The sequence below is a fragment of the Psammomys obesus genome, unplaced genomic scaffold, assembly GCF_907164565.1.
Source record: "Psammomys obesus unplaced genomic scaffold, mPsaObe1.curated_primary_1811, whole genome shotgun sequence".
Lineage (NCBI taxonomy): Eukaryota > Metazoa > Chordata > Mammalia > Rodentia > Muridae > Psammomys > Psammomys obesus.
In genome coordinates this window covers 46,539,473-46,556,763 of record NW_026585895.1, presented here as the reverse complement: position 1 = coordinate 46,556,763, position 17,291 = coordinate 46,539,473, and the positions used below count along the sequence as shown (strand labels likewise).

At 39.0% G+C, this 17,291-nt stretch overlaps 1 protein-coding gene across 4 annotated transcripts in view; it reads left to right on the top strand.

The window, feature by feature from the left end:
* Positions 1-17,291, top strand: part of Mapkap1 (MAPK associated protein 1) — a 211,840-nt gene that overhangs the window by 17,757 nt on the left and 176,792 nt on the right. For 3 of the 4 annotated variants that reach the window (XM_055600538.1, XM_055600536.1, XM_055600537.1), the window contains 2 exons: positions 10,080-10,408; positions 13,007-13,096. The exons of the other annotated variant lie outside the window; for it this stretch is intronic. In XM_055600538.1, the coding sequence (XP_055456513.1) occupies positions 10,150-10,408; positions 13,007-13,096 (349 nt within the window). In that variant the 5' untranslated portion in view covers positions 10,080-10,149. The remainder of the gene's footprint in view (positions 1-10,079; positions 10,409-13,006; positions 13,097-17,291) is intronic. 4 annotated transcript variants of the gene reach the window in all.

Here is a 17,291-nt window from a genome sequence, read left to right as displayed (position 1 = left end):
AATGAGGCCAGCTTTCTGCAGCTGTAGTAGAGTTCTGTCTCCCCCATAAGCCTTTTGCTCCCTAAGGGCCGTGGTCAAGTCTGTTACCATAGTCTCTGATGCCTGACACATAGTCTGTGCTTTGTAATTCTCATCAACCGAGTGAAATCTATGAGTGAGTACTTGGTTGGCAAATGAGCAATGCTTACAGTGTAAGTCCTTAAACCAATGATTTCACATTGAAAACAGTCTAGTTGCTTTGACATTATTTGTCTCTTCATTCTAGATAAAACTATAAACATTTTTACCTGAGATCTTAAAGTAAAACCTCAAAGTATTTATTTTTACAACTGCCAATCAAGCCTATTATGTCAGAGAGACAACACCCATTAGAAAAAATAATTTAGGGCTACGTTGCAGGAAACTGGCAGATTTCTTATAGCCGCTGAAATTGTCAGGTTTGGAGTTTTGAGAGTGGTGGGTGGTTAGGTTGTCTGAAGTTTTACTGCTATTGCTAGTTAGTAAACATTATTTCAGGACCCTGAAAGTGCTGCATTGTAGCTTGGGCTTGGAACTTCGTGTATGATTCATGTATTAATCATTACTCAGATTAGTGCTTATTTTCTTTGTACTGGTCATCAGGAACATCTGTAGGCAAAATTTTAATTTTGAATTGTCCACTGAGAAAGAAACAGTAAAGCTGTTTTTTTCCCAGACCAGTACCATTTATACTGGGGTTTAGGAAAATGCCTGTATGTTCTGGGAAACTGAACCCCACAAAACAAACATTGCACATCCTTCTGGCTATCAGTTTTGGTAGTTTGTTTTTTAAAGACTTATTATGTTTATATAAATGTGTGTGTAGTAGGAGTATGTGCACAGGAGTGCTGATGCTAGAGGGGACCAGTATGGATTTGTATCTACCTCCTGCACGCTGGGAACAGAACTCAGGTTTCTCTGCAAGAACAGTTTGTGCCATTGAGAGCCGCCTCTTCAGCCCCATGGTGGTTTTTCTTTCTCTTTCTTTTTAACTCTAGATGGCCTTGCATCTGCAGTGTGGCTAAGGATGACTTTGAACTTCTGGTCCTGATGCCACCACCTCTCAGGTGCAGAAATGACAGGCCTGATCCATAACACCTTGCTCTAGTGGTGTTCTGTTCTGTTTTGTTTTGTTTTTTTCCTTTTTAAAACAAAGAGGTATGGTTTTTTTAACGGGATAAAATGTAACTAATGACTTGTAAAAACCAGGTTCCTAAACTAGTGGTAGTGTCCTAGTTTTCAATCACAGCATCCAGGAGGCAGAGGTAGGTGGATCTCTGATTTGAGGCCAGCCTGTACTATAGCGTGAGTTCTAGGACAGCCAGGGCTACACAGAGAAACCCTGTCTCTAAAACCAAAACAAACAAACAAACACCACAAAAAACAAACCAAATTTCTTGGGTCTGTGGATGTAGATGAGTAGTAGTGTTTGCCTAGCATGCATCCCCCCCTCACAAATTTGGGGAGCTAGGGAGCTAGCTCAGTTGCAAAATGCTTGCTGTGTAAGCATGAGGATCTGAATTCAGATCCTCAGAACTTGTATAAAAGCTGGGCGCATGAGGTGCACTTGTAATCCTAGCACTAGGGTTATGGGGACAGGTGGATCCCTGAAGCTCATTGGCCAGACAATGTAGCTGGGTTGTTATACTTTAGGTTCACAGAGAGACCTGTCTCAGAAAACAGGGTGGAGAGTGAGGAAAACACTCAGCATCCAGCTGTAACCTCTACAGATACATTCATGCACCTGCACAGACACCTACACACACCTACACAAACATGTATGTATAAAACACATAGTTTTTCTTTTGATGACGGTTGGGAAGTAGTCCAAAGCCAGGCATCTAGAGGCCAAGATTTTGAAATTCCATTTCTACTACATTTGAACAGTGCAAATCATAATTTGAGCTCGGATTTAAGGACAGGGCAGTGGACTCCAACTGATTGGGTTGATGCAAGGAGCTGCATAAAGATATCTGCCATGTGCCCTGTAAGCTATTTAATTTCCTTAAGGCTTAGTTAAAAGAAAAAAGAAAATAACTACCAAACAAAGATGTTACTATATCCTAGTCTGGCTGTTACATGGTAAGTAAGAAGGACTACTCATGGGGAAAGCCCAGCCATCCTTAAAATACCGCACTTCCTCTCTGGGTCTTGTTATTGTTTAGAAAGCACATAATCATTTGGGAGTTGGTGTATACATTGCATTGGGTCCCTGTTCATTTTGTGTGTGACAGTGCCTGTGCTGACATTGTCAACCTGTGGAGGAACAGCACTCTTGTAGATTCCTACTCTCACTCTCAAGGTGATGGCTAGTGAATGAATCTCACTTAAGAGAACATGCAAGCGTTTCTTTGCTGCAGCTGTTTTTTTTATTATCATAAGGTATTTACTCAAAGTATGGAAATAGAAATGGGGGGGTGGATAAAACTCCAAATACATGTTCTCACTATTACAGTACACTGAGATTAGAGATAGTCGCCTTGACAAGTTTAAATTCCCAGAACAATTTTTTTTAAGATTTATTAATTTATTATGTATATAATGTACTGCCTGCATGTGTGCCAGTGTACCAGAGGAGGGCACCAGATTTCGCTATAGATGGTTGTGAGCCACCATGTGGTTGCTGGGAATTGAACTCAGGATCTCCAGAAAAGCAGACAGTGCTCTTAACCTCTGAGCCATCTTTCCAGCCTCCCCTGCCCCAAACAATTTTTAAAAGCCATTTTTTGCTAGTCTGAAACATAGATGAAGACCTAATTTAGAGTTGTGTTGGAGAGAGTTTGAGAAGGACATTTAGAAGCAGTAAACCGCATTTTAACAGTCATTTCAGTTATTTTCAAAGTCCAGGGGATGTGAATTTTGAACTTTACCCAGATAATAGAATGTTGATCATAGTCAAAAGATGGTCTTTTGGTTTCTGTGAGTGGAGAACTCCATGTGTAATGACAGGGTTTTGTTTTCCTAACTTGTGACCATCCTGTGCCATGGAAGATAATTGAGACTGCTTTTAGTTTGTGTTAAGGACTTCTGTATGGGAATCGGGTTATCATGTCTAATACTAATAGTGTCAAGTCGGGGTACAGTGTGTAAAGGTTAAAAAACCCTCACATCTGCTGTTACATGTTGTTAACAGACGTTAAATCCATAGCAGACGTTAAATCATTTCAAGTACAATAATAGTGTGGGAGGTAAATTAACTAACCATTAACAATCTTATAAATACACAATTAACATGCCAGCATTTATATGACACATTGATGGGGCAGCAGTAATTTTTGATTGGGAGTTTGCAGACCTTTGAGAAGCCTCAGGCTGTTGCTTATGCAGACAGGTTTTCACAGATTGCAGGTGAGAGCTGATAGTCTGCTGGTGGAGAGCATGAGTGTGGTCCATTGAAAGGAAAGGAGATGTGGGTTCTTTGTAAGCATGGGCTTACAAAGACACAGCATTTAGATACACTGCTACTTGCTGATCCTTAGAGAGTGAAGGAGTACAAGGAGGGTTCAATGTTTATGGTGAATTATTTGAAGAAAGGTAGAGTGCTTCAGCTGTGGACTTAGAGTTGAGGTTGAGTAAATTAGTAGGATTTTCAAAAATATCGGTGGGGTGGGGTTGGAGGTGTAGCTAGTGGCAGAGTTCTTGCCAAGCATGCAGGAGGTTCCTGGGTGTGATACCCAGCATCCCAGCAAATCAGCCAAGCAGAAAATGTATTTAGACCTAATTTGATATGTAAAGTAAAGCTCTGGTTTCAGGTCAGAAGCTCCTGTATTCCTGTCATGTGGGAAAATTTGTGAATTGTGTGTCTGTTTTTTAATTTATTTTTCAACAATTGTTACAGGTTCTGCCTTTTTTTGTTGTTGTTGTAAACAAATTACTGTAGAATTAGCTAAGGGTCTTATTTGCAATTGAACACTTTATAAAGATCCAGGGAAGAAATTTCTCTCAGTCCTTGGAACCCATATAGCACAGTGGGGTGTTTGCAGATGGTTTATGTTGACTATTGTGAGTCATTGGTATGAGTCTCTGGCACAATGGGTAAAACAAGTGTCTTAACCATTTTTTTCTGTGCCTTGAGTTTTTCTTTCTTTTCTCCTCTTCCTTCTTTTCTTCTTCTTCTGACACTATGCAGCTTACCTGGAACTTGCTGTGTACACCAGGCAAACCTTGAAGACCCAGAGATTCTCCTGCCTCTGCCTCCTGAGTGCTTCGATTAAAGGTGTGTGTTACTAGGCCTAATAATAGCAGCTATCTTCAAAAGGTTGTTTTGATGGTTGTATAAATTAACTCATGTAAAAAGAATAGAATGATTTTAGCTTTTATAGTCACTTCAGGTTAGCTGATAAGTAGTTCTTTTTGGCTCTCAGGATCTATGGTTTAGCTGTAGCAGATGTACAAAGTTAAATGGATACATGCTGTTTTATCCTGAATCACTGCCCCTTGCCTACTTTCCCTAGCTCTGCATGAGTATTTTATCAAGCTATATTTTATTTTTTTCTATAAACCATTGCCAATAAAGCTTGGGAGCTTGTTTGTATAAAGTTCTTATTAAAGAGTATTCAGGACTAGGCATGGTTGCGTATGCCTGTAAGCCTAGTAACCAGGAGGTTAAGTCAGGAGGATTGCTTGGTTTGAGGCTAGCCTAGGCTATAGAATGAGAGCCTAAAAAGATCCTAAAAAGAGTCTTAAAAAGAATTTTCAGGCCTGATATTCATGAGAATCTGCTAAAAAGGATTGCCATGTTCAGACCATGTCCCAAGTTACCACATGCAGGTTCTGTGATTATTAGTGAATATAATCAGGTGTGAGGAGTTCTGTATAGTACCTATGTTATTCCAGGATCCTTTTTTAATAGAGTAGTAGGAACTAAGCAGATACGTACTGAATATACTTTTTTAAGGTGACCATATATTTAAATTATTTAATTAAGGAGATCACATATTAAAATTACTTGTCATTTTTTTAAAACTGGGAGTGGGTAACGCATGCATGTAACTCTAGCACGTGCAAGGTAGAGCAGGGGGACCAAGAGTTCAAGGCTAGTCTCATAGCAAGTTTGAGGCTAACCTGGGCTGTGTGAGAACCTGTCTCACAAAGAAAAAGCAAAACAAAACAAAAAAACCAAACAATAACAAAAAAATCTCTGTCATTTTGGAATTGTTCTCAATCTGAATAGATGTCCCTATTACTTAACATTTTTTAGTAAACAAATATGCTTTAAAGAATCTGGAAGTAAAAAGTGGGAGAAAGGGGCTTGGGGCGCATAGCTATTACTTCTTAGCATTTGTGAAGCCCTGGGTTCTACTTCTAGGCTTTCTTTCACACACACATAAATGGAAAAAAAGAGAGAGAGAGAGAAACCACATACACACACACACAATATTGTATAATTGAAATTGAGACAAAACTGGTTAATTGTGTTTTACTTAGTGTTTCCCAGAGTTAAAATTTTTTTAAATTAAACTATTTTCAATTGTGGTAAAATATATGCAGCGTGAAATTTATCATTTTAACAACTTTTCATTATACAGTTGGGTGGCATTATGTATCCTCACATTAGTTTGCAGCCATCACCACCACCCATCTCAAGAATTTTTTTTTCTTCCTAAGACTGAAAACAGTACTGAACAGCTGCCCAGTCCTCCTTCCTCCAGCCCCTGGCAGCTACCAGTGTCCTTTCCGTCATGAAAGGATGTGTGCTGTAGGTGGCCCATATGAGTATATGTTCTTTGTGACTGGCACATTTCACTCAGTTATAATGCCCCTAACCTTCATTATCCATTAAAAAAATATTTACTTTATTTTATGTACATTGGTGTTTGCCTGCACGTATATCTGTGCAAGGGTGTCAGCTCTTGGAGCTACAGATGTGAGCTGCTGTGTGGGTGCTGGGAATTGAACCTGGGTTCTCTGGAGGAGCAGACAGTGCTCTTAACCACTGAGCCATCTCTCCAGCCTTGTCATCTGTTTTGAAGCGCCAGCATTTTCTGGGTTTTAAGGCTAATGCTGTAGCCGATATAGGTGTCACATCATCTGTTATCATATATATTTCTTCTTTTTCTTTTTTTTTAAAGTAATTGTGTGTGTGTGTGTACTTATCTGTGTGTGGTGTATGTACATGTAGGCCCATGTATGCAGAGGCTAGAAACATTAGGTGATCTTTACCTAATTCTCTTGTGATGTGGCTGAAGTTGACTCTAGGTTGGTGACCAACGATCCTCCTGTGTCTGTCCTTTATAGCACTAAAGTCACATGTATGTATGGCCATACCTGGCTTTTTATGTAGGTGCTAGGGATTTGAAATCAGGTCTTTATGGTTTCCAACTTCTTCCATATAATTTTATTACATAGCATTTCATTGCATGTATGTGTCAGGGCATATGCATGATTGGTTGGTTGTTTAGGTTATGTTTAGATTTTCAGTATATATTCCAGACAGTTCTGAGATAAACATTTATGCTCAGTTACTTCCTGGGGCAAGTTCTAGAGTGGGTTTCAGAGAGTGTTTATATTTTGGTAAACATTACCGGGTTTCCCTAGCAAGTACCTGTTTTCACTCCCTTCTATTGTAAATGAGAGTGTAATGTCTCAGGCCACCTGTCAATATTAGTTCTTAAATATCTTTTTGCTCTTTGTGTAATTGAACAGGAAAAATAACTTGATTTCATTTTTGTTCTGAATGTTTGTTTTAAAAATCAAATATCCCCTTCAAGTGATGCTTTGCTTCTCTTAAGAGATTTTAAAAAATACTGTTGTGGTACTGAAAAGCAGTGTTGGTGTAAGTTGGCAGTGTCTCAAGGTGACAGTTTTGAAGGGCACATTGGCAAGAAGCTCTCCTGTTTGTATGAAGGGGATGTGATCCCTTCTTTCTAAACACACGCCTACCAGCTTGAAGGGCTTCTGTCTTGACAGCAGCATTGCATGGTCATTGGACGGTGACGTGTATTGAGTGTCCTGCTTGGTCCTGCATCCTTGTTGCCAGTGGGATGCATTGCTAAGAACCTTGTCCTATGGAGCTGCAGGAACACCTCATGGGAGCCTAGAAATGACACCCCCAACAGCATGTTTCTTAGGGAAGTCTTGTGGAAGTTCCCTCAGAGGTGGTGTGTATTGATTCACACAGATTCATTAGTGCACAGAGTCATACTGTTTAACATAGAGACTGCCTGCTGATGTTGAGGCTTCTCTAACAAAGGATGAAGTTGGGGAGCTGGTGTGCCTCTTCAGAGGTACTTAACCCATTCCTCTGTGCTTCATAAGCTGTACTGGAGGAGATTCATTTTACTAGAAAAGGGTTTTGTTTTGTTCTGTTGAGGATACTTCAGTATACTTTTTTCTTTGCTCCTTGCACACTCACTAGACAGTTGGGTTTTGCAGGAGAGCTAGACCGTGTGGAGGTGCAAGCACAACCCCTTGTCAGTGGCTAGCTGCCTGACTTTAGAAGGAACAGTGCCTCAGGAGAGTTTGCAGTGGCCAGCAGTGACTACGGTAGATAGGCTTCTTTGCAAGTGGTCCCATGCTGGCTGCTCCCTCCATGATTATGGAAAAGGCTTTTCTTTACAAATGGAATTTAAGTGCTCACTTTAAATTTTATAATTATTTCATCGATACGTTAGCATTTTAACATTTAAGAAATCAGATATTTCAGAAAGTGTGACACTTATTGCATGGTATTAGAGGAATAAGAGATCTGTGTTCAACATAAAGTTTTGTTCAGGCATGTGGTACTTAGCTTTGCATTTCCTGTTAGCCTCTGTGAGAGAAGTGCTCCATGAACCAGATATAAAGGAAATAGAGTAAATATTAGTGTAATTATTTTGATTAGCAATGTGTTTCATTTAAATTTCTTTTTAGTATCAGTATTTTTAAGATCCATTAGATCAGCAGTTCTCAACCTGTGGGTCATGACTCCTTTGGCAAACCTCTATCTCCAAAAATACTTATATTACAATTCATAGCAGTAGCAAAACTACAGTTATGAAGTAGTAACAAAAATAACATTATGGTTGAGTGTCACCACAACATGAGGAATTGTATTAAAGGATCGCAGCATTAGGAAAGTTTAGGATCACTACACTAGATAATGTCAGCAGATTGATGTGTTACCAGGCCCAAAAAAAAAAAAAAATCAATTAGCTGTCATGATTTATGTCATTAGTTTTTTCCTTTCTAAGAAACAAGAGTCTTTTACCTTTTCTTCTTCTGTTTTCTTTTTCCCTGTCTTTCTACTGGGAATCAAACCCAGGGCCTTGTACATGTTAGGCAAGTATCCTACTATGTCCCCGGTCCCACTGGTAGGTACTTGTACTTGTGTGTGAGTGAGTATGTACAAATGTATGTATGTACATATGTGTGTACAAATGTGTGCGTATGTGTGTTCAGATGTGTGTGCCTATGTGTATGGGGCCAGGTGAGGACAAATACTGTCCTGCTGTATAACTCTCTGCCTAATTCCCTTGAAATAGTATCTTTCATTGTATCTGTTGCTAGGCTAACAGCTGGCAAGCCCCAGTAATCCTCTTGTCTCTGTCCACCATAGTTCTTCTGTGCTCAGATTTTTGTTTTTAAGATTTATTTGGTTTTTATGTGTTGCTGTTCCATGTCTGCTTCTCCCCCTTGGGATAGCCAGCTTGTTGTGCCCAGTAGGCAGGGCTGGAGGGAGGAAAGCTTAGCCTGTTCCCTGTCTGCTTCTCTCCCTCAGGATAGCCAGCCTGTTTTGCATCAGGCTAGGCTGGAAGGAGAGAAGCTTAGCCAGGAAGGAATGTGTGGGTGCAGTGCAGGGCCTTGGTTGGCAGTGGGTGCACCTGTAACGAACACATACACCAGGGAACAGCTTCAGAGAGCTGGTGAAATTTATTGGGGGTGGGGAGGTGGGAAGGGAGTCTTTATGTCTCTGGGGAGGTAGGCAGGGTCTCTGGGGCAAGGTTTGTGTGGCCATGTACAGTGGTCAGAACAGGGGTATTGAAAGATAATTCATCTGCATACTCAATATGGGGTGGGGGGAAACCTTCTAAGATCAAACAAGGAGTGAGGCCTGGCAACTGTCAGGGTAGTAAATTCTCACTGGGATTCTTAGTGGAGCCAGGTTGGGAGAAGGGAGGGAGCCAATGCCTGTTCTCATATGAGGTATCCAGGGTTGAAATTCTCTTTGACCCTTTTCCTGGGCCATTACTGTCCCACAATGTGTATGAGTGTTTTGCCTGCATATATGTATGTGCATCATGTGTGTAGTTGGTACCTATAGAGGTCAGAAAATATCAGATCCTCTTGAACTGTAGTCACAGATATTTGTGAACCACCGTGTGGGTGCTGTGAATCCAACCCAGGTCCTCTGGAAGAGCAGCCAGTGCTCTTAATCTCTGAGCCATCTCTCTAGCCCCCAACACCCATATTTTTGTGTGGGTGTTCTAGGGATTTAAAACTAGTTTAGGATCTATATTTTAGCCATAGTATGTATTGTTCTTTGTTGAGTATTTCCAGCAAGCTGAGAAAGTTCCATCTAGTTCCTAGAATAAATATCATGACATATAGTTTTAACAGTTCTTATAATTAGGTTTCTAAAATAAGAAATTAATCTTGTTACAATGCAATTTTGATTAATAAGTTTTACTTTAAAAACATATCTTAAACCAAAAGAAAGAAAAAATGTTTAATGATTTGGTGATAAACTTTTATAATCCATACAGCTTAGCAAGCTTCCTGCCCCTTTAAACTGATAGATATGTGACCGTAAACTGACAACACTTTGCAGACTTCCCTCCTGCCTCACAGCATCATGAACAGGTGCATGGAGGAGAAGAGGGAAGGAAAACCTCTGAGCCAATAGTATTTCCTTGCTTTGTGCTAGTCTCACTAAGTGTCACTGTGATTTGTTTGCAAGAGAGCCATAGACCCTAGTGCTTGTAAGGATTTCCTTTCCGTTTAGATGTAATCTGTTCAAGCTCCTGGGTACAGGGATAATGTTGGCTTTCAAGGTAGAATTTTACCACATTGAGCTTATTTGAAAAATGATTTACCATTTTCTGCCTGATTCTTAAATATTGCTGTGTGCATCATGTTTCTAGGTAGGAGAGCCCGTGAAACAGTATGAAGAGGAGAAAAATAGCCTTTTAAAGAGACTGGCCCACAGAAAGGATGGCCTTCTTGGACAATCCAACTATCATTCTAGCTCATATTCGACAGTCACACGTGACCAGTGATGACACGGGAATGTGTGAGATGGTTCTCATTGATCATGATGTTGACCTAGAGAAGACTCATCTTCCTTCAGTGCCTGGAGACAGTGGGTCAGAAGTGCAGGGAAGCAGTGGTGAGACGCAGGGCTACGTGTACGCCCAGTCTGTCGATATTACCTCCAGTTGGGACTTTGGTATTAGAAGACGCTCAAACACAGGTAAACTCTGTCTTCTAAGCTTCAGATCAGTAATCAGCCAAAAGATAATGAGCAGTGTTGGGACAGGTTCCTTGGGGAGTCTTTTTGTCTAGTTGAATAGTGGCTGAGCATCTCCTGGGTGAGTGGAAGAGCCTATGGTATGGGGCTGTTGGAGGAAGTAGACAGAGCTGTATGTAGGAGGGGGTTCCTTTTACAAAAGCAAGTGGGCCTGTTTGAGACCTTTGAGACACCCAGTCTCAAGTAAATCTGGAGGAAGAAGTCAAGGGTGACAAATAACTTTTTGTATATGAGTGCTCTATTTGCATGAATGCTGCATGACAGAAGAGAGCCTCAGATCCCATTTTAGATGGTTGTGAGCCACTATGTGGTTGCTGGGAATTGAACTCAGGACCTCTGGAAAAGTAGCCAGTACCCTTAACCACTTAGCCATCTCTCCAGTCTTCCAAAGAACTCTTAATATGGGAGCAGTCTAGCCAAGAGTGCAGACCATAAAGCCCCAGCTTTTGGAGGAGCAGTGGGATGTGGGTCAAGAGGGTGAGTTTTTATAGGAATTTGTACATGGGCAGAGGGAGGAACAGAAGTGCTTCTATTTTGATACTTTATCCTTATTTTCTTAAGATGATCACTAACCTTTAATCTCAGTGGTTTGCAAATGCTCTACTTTGGCGTATATATTTAGTTCTTCACTTTTAAAAGCTTATCATTGTCCATTTTCTAGCTGATAGTGCTTTTGTAATCTTTCAAGGAGAATGTAGTGTTTCAGTGCTTTCATTGAGAGAGACAGCGGAGGGTAGATAGTGGTGGGGTGTTTACACATACATGCATACATAAGAGACAGGGCATTTTAGGGGTCATTTTTTTTAGATCACCATAAAATAGAGTTAGTAGCAGTAACCTGTTTATCCCAAGGAAAGGGAGCAAGAGATGGACAACACTAAAAGTGTTTATTTTCATGGTCCACAGGTAAAATGTTAATATGAGAGTCCCCTGGCAGAGCTGGGTACACCACACTTCACAGTGAAAGATACGTTGAAGTTGGATTCAGGGTTCAGTCTGTGATATCAAAAAGAGTAGTTTGCCCTTATGATAAAATAATTAATATCACCTCCCAGTATCTAGAGGGACTTTTATCAAAATAGGATTTGAGTGAAGGTTTGTGTATAATTTAGAGCCATTGATACTCAGTGCTTGCAAGTCACTGTGCTGGTACCTTCTGTAACAGGCTGGGTGGATTTCACCAGGAAGATGCTGTCCAGTGAGAGCTTTATGACATATTTCTGTGGCTATGCTCTCCATAGTCACTCATTACAGTGGAATGTGGTTTTCCTCAGCCAGGTAGAGTAACAATGTTGGAATGCTTTTGCAAGCCATGGCTGGGTAATGATGGCCTACACCTTTGATCCCAGCCCTTGGGAGGCAGAAGCCAGCCTAGTCTAAAGAGTGAGTTCTAGGACAGTGAGGGCTACACAGAGAAACCTGTCTTGAAAAAAAAAAAAAAAAAATAGCAAGCAGAGAAAAAAAGAATGCTTTTGCCAGCAAAGTTTAAATTTCTGGCAAGATTATTTCCTCCGTTTTTCTGCCATAATGCTAAGGAAGGAATGTATGTTTTTTTCCACCTTGAAAGTGGTTATAAACAAAATTTATTTTAGCTATTTTTCTGTTGTCAGTATGTGTGTCTGAATAGGATGTTGATAATTAGCAACAGAAAACAAGCTTTGAGAGAGGTCGCAGTTCTGACTTTCCTCAGTTGTAGCCTTGAGTAGCAGTTGGTAATAGATACTGGTGATCTTTCTTTGAAGGACCAGGCCACTGGCTTTTGAAGGTTGATCAGGCAGTGGCAAAATAATCACAAATGTGTAGTTTTAGGGACTCTTGAAGCTGAAATCTTTTTAGTTAACAATAAGATGCTACAACAATGGGTTGTATTGGTGATCAAGGAATTTAGTTTTTAGTCTTTTCAGTACATCTTAAAAGTTTTTTTTTTAAAGAAAAAATGTTCTTTTTAAGATTTGACGAATGTTACAAAGATACAAATCATTTATTTTACTACCTATAAACTGTTTCAGCCCACTGAAGAAAAGCTATGCTAATTTATATAGCTTTGACATTTTATAATTTTCATGATTTTTAGATAAAGGATTTTATATTTAAAACTTTAATAGTCTAGTCTGAGTTCATTTATCTTTAATTTTTGAAACGGGTAGAGTAATTCATAACAGTAATTTTATTCCTGTAATGTAATATTCACTTCAGTTCATTTGTGCATTAAAATTCCTTTAAGACCGTTATTAATGATTTATATAATGAAATGTCATATTAATCACAGAAGTTTTCACATTTTATTATTCTCTTCCATGTTAATACTATCTTTATGATCTCTATTAATGTTTTATATCCTCTAATTTCAATTATAAATCAAGAATATTTTCATGTTTTTGTTGGTATTTGCTTTTCAGGGGTGCCACCTTTAAAATTTTATGACTTTCTTCCTCCATATGCAATATAAAACATCTTTATTCATACAAAGGTAGTTAATTATGTCATTGTTTGTAGTAAACTTTCATTGACAAACTTATAGTTATAATATTTCTTTTCAAGCTCAAAGATTAGAACGACTCCGCAAAGAGAGACAAAACCAGATCAAATGCAAAAATATTCAGTGGAAAGAAAGAAATTCTAAGCAATCAGGTAAATGGAAATAACTTTCATTTATGATTTGGGATTTGTATGTTTTAGTTTATATCATTTTACATGGACTGTTTTTAATCTATCCTTGTAAGTCCTTTGGGTGAAACCATTTTTGTGTTTTAGCTTTGTGTTCTGTCACTTGTGTACATTGGCCCTCTGGAACTGTGTGATCTTCAGATCTTTTGGGTTCCTTTTCACGCTGGTTCACAGGGGTTAGTTATTTTGGTAGAGGGCATTCTCTAAAACTGCTACTCTGGTACCATCTTCTTGGGACCAATGATAGTAGATACTTTTTCAAATACGTGTTTAAGTTATAGATTCATTTGTACAGTTCTATTCATTTCTTTACTTATTCTTTTATTTATTGTGTGTGCATACACAGGCATATACAAACAGTGCATGTGTAGAATCAGAGGCCAGCTTGCAGGAATCCATTTTCTCCTATCATATGTCAGGGGATTGAACATGTATTTTTTGGCATGGCAACCAGAACCTTTACCAGCTGAGCTATTCTACCAGCCCCATTTGTGTGGTCCTAACCTTGACTTTCCACTTGCTTCAGTGACCATCATAATTATCTTTTCTGTATATCTGTGTTGACTCTTTCAGCCCAAAATCTATTCTGTTGCTGGTATTGTTAGCATTGAAGTTTTGTGTTCACATATTGTATGAATATATGTAGGCTTTTATTTGCAACCATTCTGTTCATTGTACATTTACCCTCCCCTCCCCAAATTTTCTCCTCCCTTTTTCTGTCTCACACATTTCAGGAACTGACTTTGTGGTCATATTTCTCAAGCAGGTTTTTAATATCTCTCTATACTTGGAGATGTTGCCCTACAGTCCACCCTGCCCCGAGAATATTCTAAACAGTTATTGTGAACTTGCCTCATCAATGTACAGAATAATGCCTTTGAGGTTTTCAGCAGGTGGGGCTCTGTCATGAAACCACAGTTTAGTACTCTGGTATCCTTGGCTTGCTAGAAAAGCAGAGCCAGAAGTTTAGTAAGCCTCTGCCTGGCAAACTGAACAGCATCCTGCTCTATTTTAAAAATTATGTCTGTGTGTAGGTAGGTATATGCACACAAGTGAAGCTGCCTGGAGGCCAGAGCAGTGAATCTACCTGGAACAGGAGTTAGACCACCTGATTGAATCGCTGGGAATCTAATTCAGTTCTTCTCCAAGAGGAGCTTGTGCTTTTAAGTGCTAAGCCATCTCTCCAGCCCTTTGCTCTGTTTTCACACATCTTTCAAACACATGCTCTCTCCTGGCAAGAAAGGTTACATTTCAATCCTTTTGTTCATATTTGGGAACTTAGGGTCAGCACCACTTTTAAAATTTATTTATTTGTTTGTTTGTTTGTTTGTTTATTTATTTTTTAAGACAGGGTTTCTTTGTGGAGCCTTAGCTGTCCTAGAACTCACTCTATAGACCAGGCGGACCTTGAACTTAGAGATTCACTTGCCTCTGCCTTCTGAGTGCTGGGACTAAAAGCATCTGCCACCTGACAGATTCTCTACTTTTAACATGTCTTATTAAGGTTATTTATGGAGTTTATATTTCCATTGCAAATATCAAGTTCCTCATAACTTTCATATTTATATTTGTTAATGAATATTTTAATTTATAGAAAAGAGCCTTTTAATTTTTTTATAAATAACTTGCTTTTTTAAATAATAATTGAAGAAAGCTAATATTCTTTGTAATACATGTTAAATATAAACTTTAATGTCTAATACCTATTGTCACATTTTTTTGGTTATCTTAGATTTTGTATGATTTTACTTTCCTTCAAATTTGAATCTAAGGTTTATATATTACATTTATTAATATTTTATTTATGTGTGTGTGCATGTACACCATGGAAAATGTGTAGGTCATAGCACAACTTTTTGAAGTTGGTTCTCTTCTTCCACTTTTATTTGAGTTTGAGTCCAGGGTTGAACATAGGTTGTTACATACCTTTGCCCACTGAGCCATTTCATTAATCTTCACACATTACTTTCAGTTAAAGTGTCCCACTTTCTTTTTGATCTGTAGCTTCTCTTTAATTTTTTCTTATAACTGATTTGTTGAAGAATAATTGTATCCCAGTTGTCTTAATAAGTTCGTTGCCTGTTTTCTGTAAACTGTCAGTTAGAGCCAAAAAATTTGTTCATGTTTGGGCTTAACTTTTTCTAAAAGTGAGTTTTTTGTGATGCTTATGTTATGCTTATATTATGTAATATAATATCATATCAGGAAATTGCCTGATGTTTTTGTGATGCTAAGAGTCATGATGGAGTCAGGTGTTTGTCTGCCCTTTTGTCATTAAGCTGTTCCCAACATCTTTTTACAAATGGTGTGAGTGGCTGTTGATGGGCTGGGTGCAGTTTTTGTCTGAGGCTGTAGGTAGCGAATTCTGATTTTAGTCATTGTTTTTCATCCGTTAACTGGTTTTTAATGTATGAAGAACTTTCCAAAATGTATTATTCGATTATCTTCAGATACATTACTACAACAAAGACAGGGTACATGTTTTATTCTTAGTTAACAGATTTCACAGGTATGAGATTTTTCCTAACGTCCTATCTGCGTGACCAGTTTTTTCTTTTGTGTCATTATGCACACACGTTAGTTTTGTTTTGAGACAGGATCTTGCTATATAGTGCAGTCTAGCCTTTGTAATGAATCCCTTCATAATAGCTATGTTTTGTCTTACAGTACCGTTAATCCTTCTCAGCTATCGTTTCTTCCCCAATCTAGACTCAATGGCTTCTCCAGTGCATCTTGGTTGTTTTTAGTAGCAGTATTCAGTGATGACAGGCTGAGTGCTGGTGTTGTTCTCAGGGAAAGGGCTTTCCTTGTACTTTTGTTAGGATGAGCACAAATAAGTGTTAGTGCTTTAACTGAAATGTCAATTTATGACTGTAGACTATTTACTGCTGTGTTTGTTTTTGACAAGATCTCCCGTCTTGCTTATAGCCCAGGTTACTCACAAGTCCACCGTCCTCCCACCACAGGCATTGCTCCCTCACCACCTACACATTCGCTATGTAGCTTTTATGCTCAAGTGTCTTTTCTGCTTATGTTGAAATTTGTTCTGCGTAGAAATACCAGCAATGTGATCACAAGAAGACTTTAAAGCTTTTGGTGGTTTTTGTCTGTTGGACATACTGTGTTAGAAAATGTACAGCCAAATTATTGTGTGATAAAAATCATAATTTCTCTCTTTAAATTCCAACTCATTATTACATGTAGTTTGTTTTGTTTCACTTTTCTTTAGGTTGTAGAGATTACACTTTTAATTTGGTAGCTATATAAACATTTTGGAATATATTTTTGTAGGATCTGTTGATGGATGGAATAAAGGATGTAAGAGGGAAGAGTCAGGCAGCTTCCAAGCTTGAGGCATCAAGGGATTGAGTTGCCACTTGAGAAGGGGAAGGCTGGAGAGGGATTAACTAGGGAAAGGACTGAGAACTTGGTTGTAGTTATGTAAAATAAAAATACCTGGTGGACGCCAAGTGGCGGTGTCCGATGTCACGTTAGTATGTGTGGCTGTAATATTAGAGCCAGAAATAACTACTTTAGGAGTTACCAGCATACATGTTGGTTATTTAGTTAGGTCTACACCCACTTTTATTCGTGTGTGTGAGTGTGTATGCATGTGCATGTATGTCACAGTGCCCATGTGGAGGTCAGGGGGAAAGCTTATGGAGTTAGTTCTTTCCTTCCACCTTTATGTAGGTTCTGGGGGTCTAACTCAGATCTTTAGACTTGCATGGCAAACACCTTTTCCTCTGAGTCATCTTGCTCACCAGCCCTAGTTACTATTTTGCCCCCATGGCAGATTTTACATATAGTGAAGTTCACAGATGTTGAATATACAATTTGATGACTTCTTAAATTTTCTTACTTTATGTTCTTTGGTGTTTTGCCTGCATGAATGTCTTTGTGAGGGTGTCGGAGCCTCTGGAACATGAGTTACAGACAGTTGTGAGCTGCTATGTGGGTGCTGGGAATTGAACCCAGTATTCTTAACCACTGAGTCATCTTTTCAGCTTCAGTTTGATGATGTTTAACAAATGCGGGTACTATGATTAACACTACAATCGTATGGAGAGGAATTCCGCTGCTTCTCAGAGTTCCCCTTCCTTAGATGCAACCCTTGTTCTAACTTCTATCACTGCAGTTTAGTTTCACCTCTTGTAGA